Here is an 18,470-nt window from a genome sequence, read left to right as displayed (position 1 = left end):
CGCAGATGCAGTCACTTTTATAACACAGATAGATATGGTAAATCCCCCACCCCCACCGTGTGCAAGATGCAAAAAGACGTTTTCGGGTTTCCAAACCCTCAACTTGTCGAGGGTGGGCACATCGCAGTGGCTCGAGCCCACCGTTCGTGGAAGAGAAGAGGGACCGCTGCGAGGGGACCAGCAGAGCCCAGCATTCCCAGCCCCGACGGCGACGCCGCGGGGGAAACTGCGTCCCGCCGGGCCCGCCGCCGAAGCGTGGGGCCGCCTCCTTCCCTCGGTGAGGCCCGTTGGCGTGGCCGGCAGAACGTGGGGCCCCGCGGGCGTGGGACAGCCCTACCCCCACCCCGCTCCCACACCCGCTCCCGCTCCCGCGGCGCCGGAAGTGACGCGCGCTGGCTGAAAGATGGCGGCATTGGCGCTCGACCAGGGGGAAGGTAAACACCCTCCGGGCCGCAGCCCGCGCGCGGGCCCCCTCGAGGGGCCGGTGGGGGCTGAAGGCGCCTCTCGGCCTGCGTTCCAGCCCTCGGCTTTCCGCCCTTCGACCTCCCTACCCGCGTGGCAAGCTTCCGCGTTGCGACGACGGCGCACGGAGCCCCCTGCCGGCGGGCCCCGCCTCCCTGGGCGGGCCCCGGGCGGCTCCCGCGGCCCACAGGGGGCGCGCGGCCCGGAGCGGCCCCTGGCTCGTGGCCCCGCACGCTCCGCCCCTTGCCCGCCCCTTTCCCGCCTTCCTCCACCCCCGGCGTGGGTGATCCTGAGGCTCGGCGCGCTTCGGGGCAGAAGCCCGGAGACGCCGTCGTCGACGCCGCCACCGCCGGCGCTTCTGCCGCTGCCCGCGGCCCCCCAGTCCCTCTCTCCGCCAGAGGCCCGGAGTCGGCCCTCCCGCCGAGCCCCGCCGGGCGCTGCGAAGCCCCTGGCGTTGGCAAGGCCGGGCCCGACCCCGACGCCGCGCCGCCTCGCGCCGAGCCCGACTGTCTCGACTCGCGACTCAGCGCTGTCTTCTTTCCCAGGAGTGGTTTCGAGGGGGCCGCAGGCGCGCAGACTCGCCCCCCGCCGGAGCGCCCCGGCCCGGCCTGGGAGCGGCCCCTTGTAGACGTTCGAGGAGCCTGCCGAGTGCCGTCCCGGCGCCCGACCGCCCACCGCCCGGCCCGCCGGCCCGCTTCTTCCTGATGCAGACTGCCGTCCACTAGAGGCTGGACAGACCCCCGAGGTGCGTAGCCGCCCCTGGCCCTCAGGCCTGCGGGAGCCCGGGCTTCGTGCGCGGCCCCGCGCTAGGCACGGATTCGGTAGCCCTTTCTGCACCGACCCGAGTCACACATTGGGTAGACGCCGGGATCTAATTTGTCTTTGAGTTTACTTAAAATTGTTCGAAATTTAATTTTTTTTAAGGAGAGAAAAAAAAAAGGAAGAAGCATAATTCAGCCATTTTTTGCAGCACACAGCTGCAGGTACCATGATTATTTTCTCCCTAACCCGTCCCTTGCCTTTAAAAATTCTATTTATGCCTGAAATAGAGCTATGCGAAATGCGAAGGATAAAACGCGGAATCAGAAGGTCTGGGTTCGACTGGGTGACTGTGAGAAAATCGCTTACCGAACCTCGGTTTCTTATCTATGAAATCGAGTCAGTAATAGCCACATCACAGCATAGTGAGGACTATATGAGGTCATATATGTGAAAATAATCTATAGCTGTAAAGTGCTGTAAAAATGAAAGGCGATTTTTGAAGTAACCTTTGCCAGAGTGGTTAATGTTGTAGTGGCTAACTGTTGCTGCCTCTTTATTTCTATATTATAAGTATAACCAATAAGTGTGGAATAGCGAAGCAGTGCTGTGAATCGACTAGATATATAATCGTCACGTTGCTTGGCCTTCTTCCTACGAAATGCTAACTGCTTATTTAAATAACGGTATTCTTTAATTCAAATTTAACGTTACTGTAGTGCTTTGCTTTTCAATTTTCTAGGCCGCTTATGCTCTTTTCTTACTCGGAATATTAAACACCTTATGTTTGTTAAGTGTTTTAATATTTTTCGAATTTACATTTTCTTTTGTTGATATGATTAAATTGTAATTTTGAAAATGCTTTTAAGATACATATCCTCATTTGAATGCCTGTTTTTCATATCTAGGGAACAAGATGCCTGAATATCTCTACTAATTGGAAAATTGTTTTTGAAAGCTTATAAATGCATTTAGATTGCTGTAATTCTTAATAGATCTGGAAATGTAAAGAAAATTTCAACTTTTTGACACTTAAAGTAGTATTTATGTAATTTAATTCTTTTTTAATCATCACAACACTTAGTAGGTGCTTAGGACCAGTTTTTCAGTGGTAAAGAATGTTCATTTGCACTTTTTAATTGATGATTAACTTGGGGGGAATAATACGATATATAAACCATAAGTATTTGTGGTTTGAAAACTGGGCTTATTTGTCAGAATTTATAATATGTATGTGTAACAGATCAGTATGGAATCGTTCTAATTCGGCACACAAAAATGCCGTATGGTTTGGCTTTTAAAAATAGCCCACAAAAAGTGAAAGAGAAGCTTTTCTTTAGTATATTGTTATTTATACCTAACAAATGGTTTTCTGAGGTTTTTTTCATATGTTTTTTAAAATTTATCATCCAATACCGGTTGTCTCTCAGAATATGCTTTTGTGTTTTGTCAAAAGGCAGAGTAATATAAGGCGAGTGATTAAATTAGCAAAAGGAAGAGCTGACTTTAATGTGCTAGCTTTTATACATTGGACTTAATCGCTTGTCCTGAAGATAGAATTTTAGCAGATCAGTGCTTTATTGGGAATTTCAAGGTTTGATCTCTCTGCCTTGATTTGGGTTATCTGGGGCTAAAATCTTGGAACCAGGGCTGGCATGGCTTCATGGGTGTTCAGAAGGGCCTCAAACTTGGTTTAATAATCTGTGCTTAATAGTGGCATTGTACAATATGAAGATAAATGGTAAAATTCATGCTAATAATTTAAAATTTTAATTTTTCTTAGAATGCATTAAACAGCAAATAAAAAACATCACAAGTCGAGAGAGAGACCTCAGAAGAAAGGAGAAAGCTTTATATTTTAGTACCTTTAATGACACTTTTTTCCTGCTTTTGAACAAGGGGGCCCCACATTTTCGTTTTGCCCTAGGTCTCGAAAACTATGTAGCTCCCCTGTCGTCAAACTTGCCCTTTCCCATTCATCGTAAACGTTTTGAGAGTGAATAACATTAACTGTGAGGGGAATGAATCTGTAGCTTATGAGAGGTTGGATTAATTTATTAGAATATATATTTTCTCTGAATTGGAATGCTATAGCTGGTACAGGGTTTTTTTCCTGAAGAGAAAGGAAAGGCAGTTATTGCTGAAGCATTGTAGGATACTGGTTAAACTCTGAACTCAGGCTGACCCAACTCCACCACTTCTTGAGAATCATAGCCTTGGGCAAGTTACTTAACCTCTGTGAGCTTTGATTTTTCTCATCTCTAAATCAGGTATGATTACAGAACATGGAGGGCTTGAGGGTTAAATTTACCTATTCATCCCACAAATACTTACTAAGCACTTATTATGTGCCAAGCACCGTTCCTAGAAAAGTTCCAGGCACAAGAGTCAATGAAACAAAACAAAAAGAAAGAAAAGAAACAGAACAACAAACAAACTAAGGAAAACAGCCTATGTCTCCTGTTAGGAAACAGGAAAGGGGGAATTTTTCTGTTTGATGGAGTAGGTTGGGGGGTTTTGATTTTAAAAAGGGGGTTTAGGGAAGGCCTCACAGAGATATGACCCAGGAGTAAAGACCGGAAGAGAGCCATGTATATCAGGATTAGTGATGCAAGCTGAGGGAATGGCAAGTGCAGAGACCTTAAGGTGGATGGGAGGCTGCTTTTCAAGAAAGGGCAAAGAGGCCAGTGTATCTGGGACAGGGTGAATAAAGGGGAGGAATTAGGAGATAATTATTATTGCTGTTTTAGGAATCGTTGGAGGGACTCTTATAGCTCATCTTTGCCATGGGTATATGTTATACTGCTGCTGGTCCAAAAGTGGAAGGCCTTTTCAGAATTGGAAATTTTAACTTTGGAATAAAGAAACTAGAAAAGGCAAGATATTTTTCCCCCAGTTTTTCTGTTTTTAATGTAAGACCTTTAAAACTCATCTGGCTGAATCAGGGAAGCAAATAAAAACAGAAGATTTATTCTTTGTCTCTGATAAGATCATTGGATTTAGTTAACAATTCTGCATCATTTTAAGATTTGCTGGAAATCTGCATCATAACATCATGACCTTCCAAAAGGTTTAGTTTAGATGTATATTTCTTGTGTAGAACTAAAATGTTAACATTATAGTATTGATGATTTCACGATAGGATGTAACTTAGAATATTTGGGGTTTTATTCCCCAATAGAGGCTTTTCCTAGAATTCTCACTGGATCCAATCTCTAAAGACTAGGGAAGCTGTTTTCCATGACATCACTCTTGGACTACTTTACTTGCAGTGAGGAATAAGCATTAAATTAAAGTCTTCTGATGAAAAAATAGCATTGAAACAGGAGTGTTTCGTTTTTTCTTATAAGGTTTCTTGTATTGTAGGATGACTAAATGCTAAACATACCTGAAAAGTGAAGTAAGGATCCAGAGCCTTCCTAAAAGATTAGTTACATGGTCATTTACAACTTGGTACTGAGTTATAAAAACATTTTGATGGATAAGAAAGAATTTCCAGTAATAAACAAATTAAACTTATGCAGCCTTTCCTCCCATATTAGACGGAGTTGTTTCTCATTTGAGTAGTGTGTCTGAGGGTAAAATGACTGCTAATAGAGCTAATAAAGTTAGTCTGTTTTTGAATTTTTCTTTCCTTATAGATTGAGAAGTTGGACACTTTGAGGTTGTTGAATAAAAAATTTTATAGGTTACAGAAATTGTGAGAAATTTTATGACTCAGAAATTAATTCTATTTTTATCGACAGTACACCTTGCAATTTCTTTTTAGTATGCAAGTATGGCATTTTCTGCATAGGCACCAACATTGGTAGGCTAACAGTTTGAGGATACTGGTAGTATGAAATAATTTAAATTTTTCATTGGAAATAAGGATATCAACCTCTGAGAATCTAGCTTTTGTACTGAATAGAGTTTTGAATGAATTTTCAAGCAGCTATGGGAGGAATGTAAAAACATTAAATTATTGTTTATGGCATAAACATGGAGGTTGGTTAATTTTGAAACATCTTCTACTTAATTGCCTAGAATTTTGCCTTCCAATCAGAATGACAGCCTTCTAACTGAAAAGGAAGCATTTAATTTCTTTCTCTCTAATTTCCTGACCAATTTTACCCCTACCAGACTTCTTTCTTTACTGGTCACTAGAGAGTTTGAACTGTTAGAAATTTCTGTAGCAATAATAGTCTTCCAAGGGAGAGGTAGGAAGAGATTGTGTATGTATGTGTTGTCATTTATCTCTTGTACCATCAGTGGTACTCAAACCTTTTGGTTTCAGGACCTCACTATACTCTTAAAAATTGGGCTCTCAAAGAGCGTTTGTTTATGTGGGTTGTACCTATTTATATTGACCATATTAGAATTCAAAACTGGGAAGTTTAAAAAATACTTGCAATTCATTCTAAAAAGCCATTACATGTTAATCTAAATAATAGCATTTTTAATGAAAAAATAACTATTTTCCAAAACAAAACTTGGTGAGATGAGTGGCATCGTTTTACATTTCTTGCAAATCTCTTTAATGTCTGGCTTAATAAAAGACAATGGGCTTCTTATCGGTTTCTGCATTCAGTCTGTTATGATATCACATGTAGTCTCTGGAAAACACTGAGAGAATGAAAGTAAAAAAGACAAAAATCATTTTTAAAATTATTATTATGAAAATTGTTTTGACCTCACGAAGTCCTCTTAGGGGATTAGGGCCCCAATTGTCCCTGGACCATACTTTGAGAGTCGCTCTACCAGTCATTTCTTATGCAGAGAAAATGTGAGGCTTTCTTTTTTTCATTAGTCAGTGCCAAGTTTATGGAACAGAACAAACTCCAGTATTTCTTTCCTACTAGTATAAGTATGCCTTGTCATTTAGTTTAATTTAAGTTGGTTCCCCTTTTGAAAAAACCTACCATTTGAAATTCTGAAGGCTAAGTATAGAATGCAGAAGTGTAGAAGCCAAGGGTATAATGGTTTATAAACCATGATTTCTCTTAATCTGATGATCTGTTTTGAAAAGTGAGGAGACAAATTTTTTACATTGAGCATTTTGTATATCAGTAAATATCTTTTCTCAAAGTCCCTTAAGGGATTTTTTTCCCCCAGCTGTCATTGATTTATAGAATTCTTATTTAATTTTGCTTACTTTTACAGTGAGTAGTTCTTATAATTATTTGTCCCTTAAATTGTTACAATTCTTTATCTTATGCATAAGATTTTGTTTATTTTTCTTTTTGTATTCTTCATATACTTACCCTTTTCTAATTATTTTATTTGCTTATATGTGTGCTTTTGTGCTGTTTTTGTTTTATTTTAATCTAAGTCTCACTTTTTTTTCTTTTCTTTATAGCTTCCAGGGTATGGATTGTGAACAAGTTGGTTTTGTTTCACATGTTCATTTGTAAGTTTGCTTGTTTGATGCCTCGAACATTGATGTTATAGATCCGTGCTGTCCAATAGAATATAATGCATCCACCTATGTAATTTAAAATTTTCTCATAGCCACAGTTTAAAAAGTAAAAAACAGGTGAGATTAGTTTTAATGTTTTATTTAAGTCACTGTATCCAAAATATTATTTCACCATGTAGTCAGTATTAAAAATTAGTATAATGACAAACAGCTCATACAACTCAATAACAAAAAAACAAACAACCCAGTCAAAAAATGAGCAGAAGACCTAAATAGGCATTTTTCCAAAGAAGACATACAGATGACCAACAGGCACATGAGAAGATGCTCAGTATCTCTAATTATCAGAGCAATGCAAATCAAAACTGCAGTGAAGTATCCTTACACCAGTCATAATGGCCATCATTAAAAAGTCCACAAATGATAAACTGCTGGAGAGGGTGTGGAGAAAAGGGAACCCTCCCACACTGTTGGTGGGAATGTAATTTGGTGCAGCCCGTGTGGAAACAGTATGGAGATTCCTTAAAAAACTAAAAATAGAGTTACCGTATGATACAGCAATCCCATTCCTCAGCATATATCCAGAGAAAACTACAGTTAGAAAAGATACATGCACCCATGTTCATAGTGGCACTATTTACAATCGCCAAGACATGGAAGCAACCTAAATGTCCATTGACAGATGACTGGATAAAGAAGTGTGTGTATATATATGTGTGTGTACATACATACACATGCATATGCAGTGAAATATTGCTCAGCCATAAAAAGTAATGAAATAATGCCATTTGCAGCAACATGGTTGGACCTAGAGATTATCATACTAAGTGAAGTAAATCAGAAAGATAAATATCATATGATATCACTTATGTGTGGAATCTAAAAAATGATGCAGATTAACTTATTTACAAAACAGAAATAGACTCATAGACATAGAAAACAAATCTATGGTTACTAAAGGGGAAAGGGAGGGAGGAATAAATTAGGAGTTTGGGATTAGCAGATATAAACTTCTATATATAAAATAGATAAACAGTCAGGTCCTACTAATAACACAAGGAACTATATTCAATATCTTGTAATAACCTACAATGAAAAAGAATAAAAAAGAATATGTATAAACTGAACCACTGTGCTATATAGCAGAAACTAACACATTGTAAATCAACTATACTTCAATAAAAAAAACCTTGGAAGCAACAGCAGCAATAACAAATTGGTATAATGAGATAATTTTAACTTTTTTTGTACTAAGTTTTCAAAATCTGGTGTTTATCTTACATGTAGAGCACATCTCAACTTGGTCTAGCCACATTTCAAGTGTTCAAAAGCCTCGTGGATGGTGCCTTCCATATCGAACAGCACAGACACAAAAAGTAGCTACTCTTTTAGGGCAGAAAAGGCTAAGGATCCCAGAAAAGCTGGGTTATACTTGTGTGACAAAAAAAAAAAAAAGGAAAACAATGCCATTACAAATGAGGTCCAGTGTTTTGACTACCAGTACATCTCCTGATCTCTTACAAACTTGCATTGTGATAAATCTCAGGGAGGTATGGTGTTTCTAGAGGAAAGTTTGAAGGATGTTAAGTTCCCATGGTTTTGTGTGATAAAGAAGCATTAGGTAAGAAAGAATTGGACAGGGAAAGCAACACTGATTGACCTTTGGTGGGGTGTCTTGCTCCAAACTAGACATTTAACTTATGTTAATTTATTTAATCATCACCCCAACTCAGTAATAATAGATGATGATTAATCCTAATATGTGGATGGAAACTGAGGTCAAGAAGTTAACTAAATTTCTTCCAGTGACCCAGATGGTAAGTACTAATAAGTGCTCTGATTTCAAAGCACTTGTGATTTCTAACCACACTATTTTGTATTTTTTGCAAATCACATTCTAGTGTTAACTCTATTTCTAACTAGTTGTATGACCTTGAAGAAAAAATTCACTTGGGGACTTTAGTATCTTCATCTATCAAGTTAGAGTTGGCCTGGGTCGTGAGAGACTTTACTAAGAAGATGGGTTGGCGGTCGAAGTGCTGTTGCTAAGGAGCAGGGTTTCTCCAGAATTAACTGGACTGTTAAAGGGTCAGATGTATTTTATTGGTCCCAGCACCACTAAGTGAAGGGGAGCATAATAATAAGCCCCAATGTTACGGTGTACTTAAGGGCCATATACTTTTCTAAGTCTTTAAGTGTGTTAACTCACAGCAGCCCATGAGGTAGGTTCTATTAATATTAGTATCCCCCTTTAACAGATAGGACTTTAGAACACAGAGAGGGTAAGTAGCTTGCCCCAAGGTCACAGAGCTAATAAGAGTTAGAACCAGAATTCAAATGTAGTTATCTAACTCCAGACCTGTACTCTAAACTCACTACTTCCGTTTAAAGACTATATCATGTTGGTCAGTTAATCACTGAGTATTGTTTTCTACTTACATAATGCTTCCCATAAAAGTGTAAAATACTGCTGCTTCTCTAAAGCTGTTAGTCTTAGTGAGTGATGCACCAAGCTTTTTTGGAAAGGAAAAACCTGCATATTTCCCAACTATCACAAATTAGCTTTAGACAGTACTTTAGATCAGATATACTTCACAAATGCATTGCTAACACTTTAAAAATAGCTATAGTTTATTTACTTCGCATATCTGTATAAGTGCTTTACACATGCATAAAATCATATAAAAAGGATAGATGAGAGGTTTATGACTGTAGATTTTTAAAGATCATCATGTTGAATGCTTTTATTTTATATATGCAGGGATAAGACCAAGAAAGTTTGAGTAGCTTACACAAAGTATAGCTATTTCTGTTCTAAAACTGTATTCGTTAGGAGCCTTGGTTATACATAGGAAAAATCCACTTAAGGTAGTAAAATGGGGCAAATTTATTCTGAGCTTGTAAGGATTTCTCTCAGAACCCATGAGCAGGAATAGAGCTGGGCTTTGGAATTGGAAAAATGAAGGCATTAGGGAGCACTCCTTGTCCTCTTGGCTTTATTCTTCTTTCTCAGTTGACTGGCTTTCTTTGATACTCAGCTCCCATGGCAGGCAGAGGTTGGTACCCACAGCTGCTCTTTGACATGTTCTAGTTCCAGTTATACACAGTTAGTGCACATCTGTCTTTTTCTCTCTCTACTTCTTTCTATTCTTGACACAAGATTGTCATCTTGATTCATATTTCCCACCCTGATCTGACCATATGTGAATGGGGACAGGTTCACAGAGTGGAAGCCTGTCTGCTAGGAATCCCTCTTGGTGGGCTGCATGCCCAGAGGAGAGTGGGTGCTGTCCTTACATCTTCAGGGTCTTTTGCCTCACAGCTTACCAATCCTCTTTTTTTCTTTTTCTGGCTTGTTTGCCTTATAATGTTTCTACCATATTAAGTGTCTGGAACCTAGATTGCTTTTTTTGAGAAAGCATAGTATCTCCTTAAACAAATTTCCTTTAGATGCAGCCTTTCTCAGAAAAATGAGTATTAGCTGTTTGAGACCTTATCAATAGTGATAACTATTGGATAGGGAGGGTTACTTTGCCAAGAAGTGAAATATGTGGTATTCTAGGCACTGTCAAAATAACAGATTAATGAAACACAAAGTAATCTCCTCTCAAGTATATGAATACTGTTGTCCAACATTCTATTATTAAATCTCCATTAAATGTGACCAGTACATTTTGGTGAGTCAGAAGGATAGTTGGTATCCATAATGATCCTGAGAATGATAATGAAATATCAAATTTTTATCCAGTTTAATTTGTTTTTTATTCAAATTATTGTGAAAATTGATAATTGGTGTGATGTTGTTAGCCCTCTACTGACCAAAATGTTTGATTATTCAGATATCACACTGTGTGATGTTCCTTTTGTTCTCTGTATGCATTTCTGTACATATGCGTTATATCACTTAGAAAATTCTAAGCTCATTAATGTTACTTTTGAAAATAATTCAGTAAGTAAAATATGATAGTTTGCTTTAATCTTGAATGTGTTAGTAAAGTAGTTTTGCCAGGCGTTGATTGCAGTGTCTAAAATATTTTATATCTATTTTCCAAATTATAGACAGCCCTCTTGTGTTTTACCTTTCCAAAATGACAGTATATAGCTTTTGGATTAATGGAGCAGTAATAAAAATTTGATAGTAATTTCATTTTGTTTATACTTTGCTGTCTTAGGTGTAATATGGTATAATCAGACTTAACAGGTAAGTTAGGGACAAATGTGGAGAAAGAGGTACCTAGAATGCCTCTTGATAAGGTGGGGAATACAAAAGAAAGAACTGATTGGGGAGAGGGTAGAATTGTTATTATTTTTTAAAGTTTAAGAACAAGGAAAAGTTTGTTAGGCTGCCAGAGACACCAGCAGGCCACACAGACGAGAGGTGCCTGTGTGAGCTCCGAGGGTAGAATTACGATTCTGTTTAGTCATGCCGATTTTTAGATCTCTGTGGGGCACCCAGAGGTATCTAACCAAGAGATTTGCTCTGTATGGTACTAGTGTAAGGGTAGAGATTGGGACAGAGATGGCCAAGGTAATTAGAAAAGGTAGGTATTAGTAGAAACCATAGGTTTAGATGAGAAGAGAAAAGGTGCATGAATAGGATCCTGGGGAATACCAATGTTTAAGGGCTAGTTCAAGGAATAAAAGCCCAGGAAGGAGACTGAGAAATTAGCAGCGCAAGAATAGGAGGAGAATTAGGAAAATAGTGTCATGAAACTGAGAGAGTGATGAACCAAGGGGGTAAGTCATACTGCAGAAGGCTCCTGAGAAATAGAGACTAGGATGTAACCACTGGATTTGACAGGGAGGTTTTTAGATTTTTTTAAAAAGAGCTTTTTAAAAGCAATAATAGGAGGGTAGGGTATAGCTCAGTGGTAGACTGCATGCCTAACATGCACAAGGTCATATGCTTTTTTTGAAGATAGATTAAAAAAACACAGATTAGCAAAAAGGGGGGAAAAACAACGCCTGATACTCTACCATCCCAAGATAACCATTTTTTAAAACATTTTGATATATTACCCTTTCAGACTTTTTTCTTATTTATTAACAAAGTTTTTTTTTGAGATAACCTCAGATTGTGATAACTACTAAATAAATGGCTTTTATGTCAAGATGTCAAACAAAGCAACAAAATCTAATAATAGCCTATTCACAGGAGTGGAAAAGTAGTGCCTTTTAGCATGTCCATGGAAGCTGCCTTTTCACACTCAGCAGCTGAGGGCTCTGCCAAATCCAGGGTGCAGAGGGGATTCCTGAAAGACACACACCTCTGTCGATATCTAACATAATGCCTGGCGCCCAGAGGTGCTCTTCTCTAGTAAGGAAAGAGAAAGGCATCGGTAATAGAGTGGTGAGGCTGGCAGTGGCCTGCCTGAAGAAGGAGGTAGGGAAGGTGCCAGTAGTGACTGTGGTGCCAGTTGATTTGCTGGAGGGCTTGTCCATCCAAACACTCAAGCAGGGTAAGGAAAGAGCTTGGGAGTTGGGGTCTGATACCAGAAGGTCTAGGCTGGAGGAGAACAGAGGTAAAATTTGGAGATGATAGACCAAATGAAAAGAGAGAAGGTTAAACCAGAGACTGGGAAGTTGATGGTTAAGATTTCAGATGTGGACCATTTCTGGATGGTGACGAGGCCCAGAAGGTTTGGAAATAAGGGTTTAAAATGGAGTAGGAGGGTAGGTTGTAGGAGTTGAGTGGTCAGGGAATTTTGACTCAGTTTTTGGATGAGTGATTTTATGTGAACATTGAAGAGATGGGGGAAATGACTCTTCACCAGGTACCAAAGTCAGCAGCAAATGTGAGAGATATCAGGATATGTGTATATGATACTTAACAAGGAACAATAGAAGATGGATTTTTATCTGAGAGAAAGGCAATATTTTAGAAAAAGAATAGTAGAAAGCTAAGAGAAGGCTTGGAAGGTAGGTTGTAAGCTATAGAAGAGTATTTTGTTTTAAGAAGAATATGGAAGAGGGTTTTTTTGTTCTTTTTTAATCAGACTGTGGAGAAAACTTTCTGTGACCAGCAGCATGAGCCTGTAGGGGAATTTGTTTACACTGAAGCAAGGTTCCACAGGGCACAGTGGAAAGAGTTGGGAGGGAATTCGTGGATGGGAGGAGGGGTCACTGGGGAGGAAGCTTGGAGCTGTGTGAGAATGAGAGTTGAGAAGAGGATAGATAGTTGGCCTGGGGGGTTGTGTGAAAAGTGGAAAATTACTTTGCTTCATAAACAGTCTAACAGACTAAATTAGTTTATGCTGCTTTACTTAAGAGATCTAATTATAATTCCACTATTTTGGCTTCATTTCTCTAATAATGCAAAAATGCAGTTTGATATCCTTTTAAAGTTACATATTTTAAATATTTAAGCAATACATGGTCACTGTTTTTAGAGTAAGGTTAATGAGGTAAGTAAAAAGGAAAAGATAAACCTCAAAATTTCCTGAAATCCCACTACCTAGGGACATCATTTTGGTACATATTCCTCTAGACTTTTCCTCATCTAAAAGTATATGTGTGTTTAATTTTTGAAAATATACTGAGTATACTGCAATTGCCTGCTTTTTTTTCATAAAATAATGCCTAATAAAGATCCTTTGTCAGAATAGGTAGGTGGCTGCCATCATTTTTAGTTGTTAGAGTTATCTATTATACCGTACCATATTTATTTCTATTGTTGGGCTTTTGAATCCTTCCAATTTTTTTTACCATAAATAAGGCTAGAAAGAAAAACCTTGTGTGTACAAGTTGGCATATTTATCTGCTTATTTCCTTTGGATAAATTTCTAGGAGTTTTCAAGGTCAACAGTGTACTTTTTGGTTTAATTTCACTTTGTCTCTTTTTCTCATGACAGTTATTTGGTTGAGAAATCCTTTTTGGTTGATAATTTGGGGACATGTTTAAATATATTTGGTGAACAGTGTAAAATCACCAGGATAGGCATATATTGTTTGTAAGTTAACAATTTACCATTGTTCTATAGGTATTTAAGAGATTTTTTCCCCCTGGGTTCGGGAGCCAAAAGTATTACCCTGCAAACCTTTAAGTTGTCTTCTCCCAAAGGGTTTGTACATGTAGGACTTAGACAGTGGAATTGAGATAATTATAAAAATTGTTTAAGCTCTGAGTTAATAATGTCTTCAGAATGCATGGAAATGATTAACACAGTTTTCTTTGATTACTTTTTTTCCAGGTGATTCATGGCAGGGGACGTGGAAGGATTCTGTTCCTCCATCCATGACACCAGTGTCTCTGCTGGGTTCAGAGCACTGTATGAGGAGGGATTGCTTCTTGATGTCACTCTGGTTATTGAAGATCATCAGTTCCAGGCCCATAAAGCACTCTTGGCCACCCAGAGTGATTACTTCAGAATTATGTTTACTGCAGACATGAGGGAGCGAGATCAGGACAAAATTCACTTAAAAGGTCTAACTGCTACAGGTTTCAGCCACGTTCTTCAGTTTATGTACTATGGAACTATAGAGCTGAGTATGAGTACTGTTCATGAGATTCTTCAGGCTGCCATGTATGTTCAGCTTATAGAAGTGGTGAAGTTCTGCTGCTCTTTTCTATTAGCGAAAATCTGCTTAGAAAACTGTGCAGAAATTATGAGACTCTTAGATGATTTCGGTGTTAACATCGAGGGAGTCAGGGAGAAGTTGGACGCCTTTCTGCTAGAGAACTTTGTTCCACTCATGTCCAGGCCTGACTTCCTGTCTTATCTGAGCTTTGAGAAGCTCATGTCTTACTTGGATAATGATCATCTGAGCAGGTTCCCAGAGATAGAGCTGTACGAGGCTGTGCAGTCTTGGCTGCGGCATGATAGAAGACGCTGGAGACATACCGATACCATCATTCAGAACATCAGGTTTTGTTTGATGACCCCATCCAGTGTTTTTGAGAAGGTTGGTGCATTTGAAAGCAATAGATAGGAGTTATCATTTAGTTAATAAGGCAATATTTCTTTATACATAAGATTCCCAGGCTTGGTCAGGAGCCAAAAAGAGAATGAATTGTTTCTAAGAATAGTTTATGTGTAAGAAGTCTAATTTGTTGTAGCTTGTGCATTTAGGTTTTTAAAAATACATTTTGTGGGTGAAAGATGAACCAGGTAGGTGGTAGAGTAGTTTCATTTTAAAAGTACTTTTAAAGTTGAAGTGTAATTATTTAACTCAAAATATTACAAGTATGCTTTAGCTTTTCTTTCTTTTCATAGAACAATTAAATTTGAACGGGGTCAATCTAGCTCTCTTTAAAAATTAATTTAAGTGATACATGCTGAAATTAGAGTTGAGAGGAGTTTTGTAGTTCTGAATGATATACATTAACACAGTTTTGTTTTCCTCTAAAATGTAGTAAGGAAACGTAAGATAGTTCTTGAAAACCAATAGGCCCAAGTGGTGATTTTCTTCTCTACTTTTACCTAGTTCTGCTCTGCCCTCCCTCCTCTCCCCATTTCACTGTGCATACTAACTAAATTTAACCATGAAAACATATGTTTTTGTTGAAAACCGTTGTTTTGGCATTTCTAAACAAATAGACTATAAATCCTCTATCTGCATTGATCAAATATCCCTTTGCACATTTTACCATGTGATAGTTCTGCTGTCTTAAAATTGTCTTTCTCCAAAACAGCCTTGGCCTTTTTGCATGTAAGCATTTTTCATTTTTATATTGGAGTCTCGCTTGTGATCCTTTCTTGCCCAAAGGAGAGAAAGCAGTTTCAGTAATTGCTTAACTTAATTGGTTTCTAATCACATGGTTACCTCTGGGGCTCTGTTTACCTCTTGCATCTTTTCTTCTTTCTAGAAAGCACACTTAAACCTGTGGTCGACACCCTTCATGTTAAGTAGTTCCTCAGCTTTAGTTACCAGACCTGGTGATAAAAATACAATATTTGCAAAGGAGAGTTATTTACACCATTCGCAAACTAAACAAATTTGCACCTTTGAATAACACTCAGCAGCCCCGGCATGTCTTTTTTCCCCCTCTGAAATGCTGTGAAATATCATTAACTTACACTTTTAATGGATAATTCAATTTTGTGGAGTTTTATTTTTATTCTAAGAATGTACTGATAGGGTAGAAATAATTGAAACTAAAGAAAACATTTCTTAATTAGTTTTTGTTTAGTGATAATCAGCCCCACGTCAACTATGTAAATCATTTGTCTCTGATGTTTTGATTTTTCTTCTTACTATTGTTTTATTGTTCTCTTTCCCTGGGGGAATCCTGTTTTGTCTTTAATGTGTTAGATGCAAATACTTTCCCACTACTAAAACAAACAAAAACCCTCCAACTTTAGATGGAAGTACTTGTAAAATAGAAAATAAAATTTTCCCTCTTGCAGGACAATATAATGGATAATTGATAGCAGTAAATAATTTTAAAGTATTGAGCTGCAGAGCCTTTTTATTTTCCAGCTATCAGTTTAAGGTGGTCAGTAGTGACAGTGGCTGAAAGTTAATACCATCAGGTAATTTTGTAAATCATATATAACAACAGTTGTACCTTCTGATGGATTCTGTTTGCATGTATAACATAGGAGGTGGTTATTACTTAGTGGTCAAGTATTGGGAATCTCATCAGAATAAAGATGTTATTAAGGCTTCCTTCTTAATTTCTCAGGAACACTTAAGGCCCCAGCCACAGAGAAATCTTTTCAGTTTTTCAATATAAATCTTTGTTTTATTTTAGTGATTCTGGTAAGATAAATGGATGGGAAGGTAGTCAGTGATTCTTGCCTTAGCAGTGTATGAGAGATGTTTATCAAAGGAATGTATGGCTTTCTAAATGTTCAAAAACACTAAGGCATGTTTGAGACCTTATCTCTAAAAATTAAAATGGAAAATTTGGTTGGGAAATAAGAATTTGAACTATTTTACCCCATCCTATTTTAAGCTCCTTGAAAATAGGGCCCATCTATTTTTCCAGCACTCTGCAGGTCTCAAACAAGGCCATTTTAATATCCATTATATATGCATAGAACCAGAAAGGGCACAGAAATAAAGACATGTTATATCTGTACAGGTCCTTTTTTAGTATGAAAATCTACATAGGGAAAGGTGTAGGCAGTTTTGATTTGTGGTTTTATCCTATTTGCTTCATACATTTTTTCTATGCTAAACCTTTGAAAAGAAGTTGAACACATTATGACACCTCATCCCTAAATACATATTAACATGCCTCTCCTCAGAATAAGGACTTTTTCCTACCCAAGTTCAACACCATTTCACCCAAGATTAATAATAAAAGACCCTAATATCATCTAGTAGCTAGTTCATATTCAAATTTTCCCGGTTGTACCCAGAATGCCCTAGAATCTAGTCATGGTTTATGCATTGCTTTTGGTTACCATGTCTATTTAATCTTTCTTAATCTAAAACAGTCTCCTACCTTTTTTTTTTTTTTTGAGAAAAATTAGATTGTCGTCTTAGTGTCTCCCGCATTCTGGATTTAGCAGAGTATTTCCTTGTGTTGATGTGAACTTAGAACTTAGTTCCTCTCTTCCTTATATTTCCTGTTAGCACATCTACCTTTTAGCATCGTGTATTTTCAGGAACAATTACAAGAAAATATTGTTGTAATGCCAGAGAAGGCCTTCGAAAACTACTTAGCAATTCTAATCAAACTTAGAATTTGCCATTCTTTTTTTCTATTAGGAGGCTAAGTAGCCCAATCCTGTGGCTAAAATTATCAAAGATTTTATTCACACTATTCTGTTAGGTTTCTTTTAGATTAAAAAATTCTCCCTTAAAAAAATTGGAGCCCTTCCATTCAATTTATTGAAATTAAAACTAGCTGAAGTGTGAAAGTTTAAGAAGATTATTCTTTCTTACTAAAAAAAAGGTAGTGTATATAACTCTAGAACTGCGCTGTTCAATACTTGTGGTTACTGCTTGTGGCTTTTGAATACTTGAACTGTGACAAGTCTGATTTGAGATTTCAGAGATTAAGAAGATAAAAAGGATATAAATTACCTCATTACTAATTTTTATATTGATTATGTGTTGAAATGATATTTTGGATATATTGGGTTAAGTAAACTGTATCATTAAAATCAATTTCACCTTTTTACTTTTTAAAATATGGCTACTAGAAAGTGTAAAATGACATCTTTGGTGTGCATTTGGGGCTCAGATTGTGTTTCTGTTGCACAGCGCTGCTCTAGAGGTTCAAGGAGTAAGTTGTGCTTTAGCAACTCTCTAAATATGCATACTTTTTCACATATTTAACCCCTCTCCTGGATTCCCAGCCTTTAGTGTTAAATGAACTTACCTAACTCTTCTGTGGAATAGCTGATGAAGATAACTTGAGTATAGCGTCTCTTTGTCCAGATCCTTTCCCTGGCCTCAGGAAAATGAAAACTGATTGAACAAAGCTTGGTGAAGGAACCTTTGGAGATTTTAATTCCTCCTTTGGTAGTAATGATCAGATCTGAGCAGTGGCTTGGTAAGGGGGCATTCTGCCTCTCTCCAAGGAATAGCCCCCACTGATTCCAGGAACCTGGATCATGCCCTTTAGCTGTGCCAGAATCTTTGGGTTTATTCCTCTGCAGTATCTTTTCCCCTAGTCCTCCACTGGATTTTCTCCCTACCTGAAAACAGACTGTCTTAACTTTTGTACTGAATGCTCTGTGGGACAGGACCATCACCCAAGACTTCCCAGATTTCCTCACTGAGTTCTTACAGGCAGTGATTCTGCTTATCTGAACACTTCACACGTATGTCCAAGGCTGTGTACCAGGTGCTCTACACACAGAGTCTACGGGTTATCTCCATTTTATAGATAAGAAAACAGGCTCAGAAAGGTTAGGAATCTTATCCCAGAATAAGTGTCAGTGTCCAGACTGGA

General features: G+C 38.4%; 1 protein-coding gene across 4 annotated transcripts in view; it reads left to right on the top strand.

Annotated features, from left to right (window-relative positions):
- The first annotated feature begins 376 nt into the window (after positions 1-376).
- The window catches only part of KLHL15 (kelch like family member 15), a 33,604-nt gene continuing 15,510 nt past the window's right edge, over positions 377-18,470 (top strand). For 2 of the 4 annotated variants that reach the window (XM_072955980.1, XM_006213008.3), the window contains exons 1-2: positions 775-1,207; positions 13,810-14,521. In XM_072955980.1, the coding sequence (XP_072812081.1) occupies positions 13,817-14,521 (705 nt within the window). In that variant the 5' untranslated portion in view covers positions 775-1,207; positions 13,810-13,816. Of the gene's footprint in view, positions 435-774; positions 1,208-6,559; positions 6,611-13,809; positions 14,522-18,470 lie in introns of those variants that run through there. The other 2 variants (XM_072955978.1, XM_072955979.1) reach the window with 2 other exon arrangements.

This window comes from Vicugna pacos, chromosome X (assembly GCF_048564905.1).
Source record: "Vicugna pacos chromosome X, VicPac4, whole genome shotgun sequence".
NCBI lineage: Eukaryota > Metazoa > Chordata > Mammalia > Artiodactyla > Camelidae > Vicugna > Vicugna pacos.
This window is presented reverse-complemented; position numbering and strand designations above follow the sequence as displayed.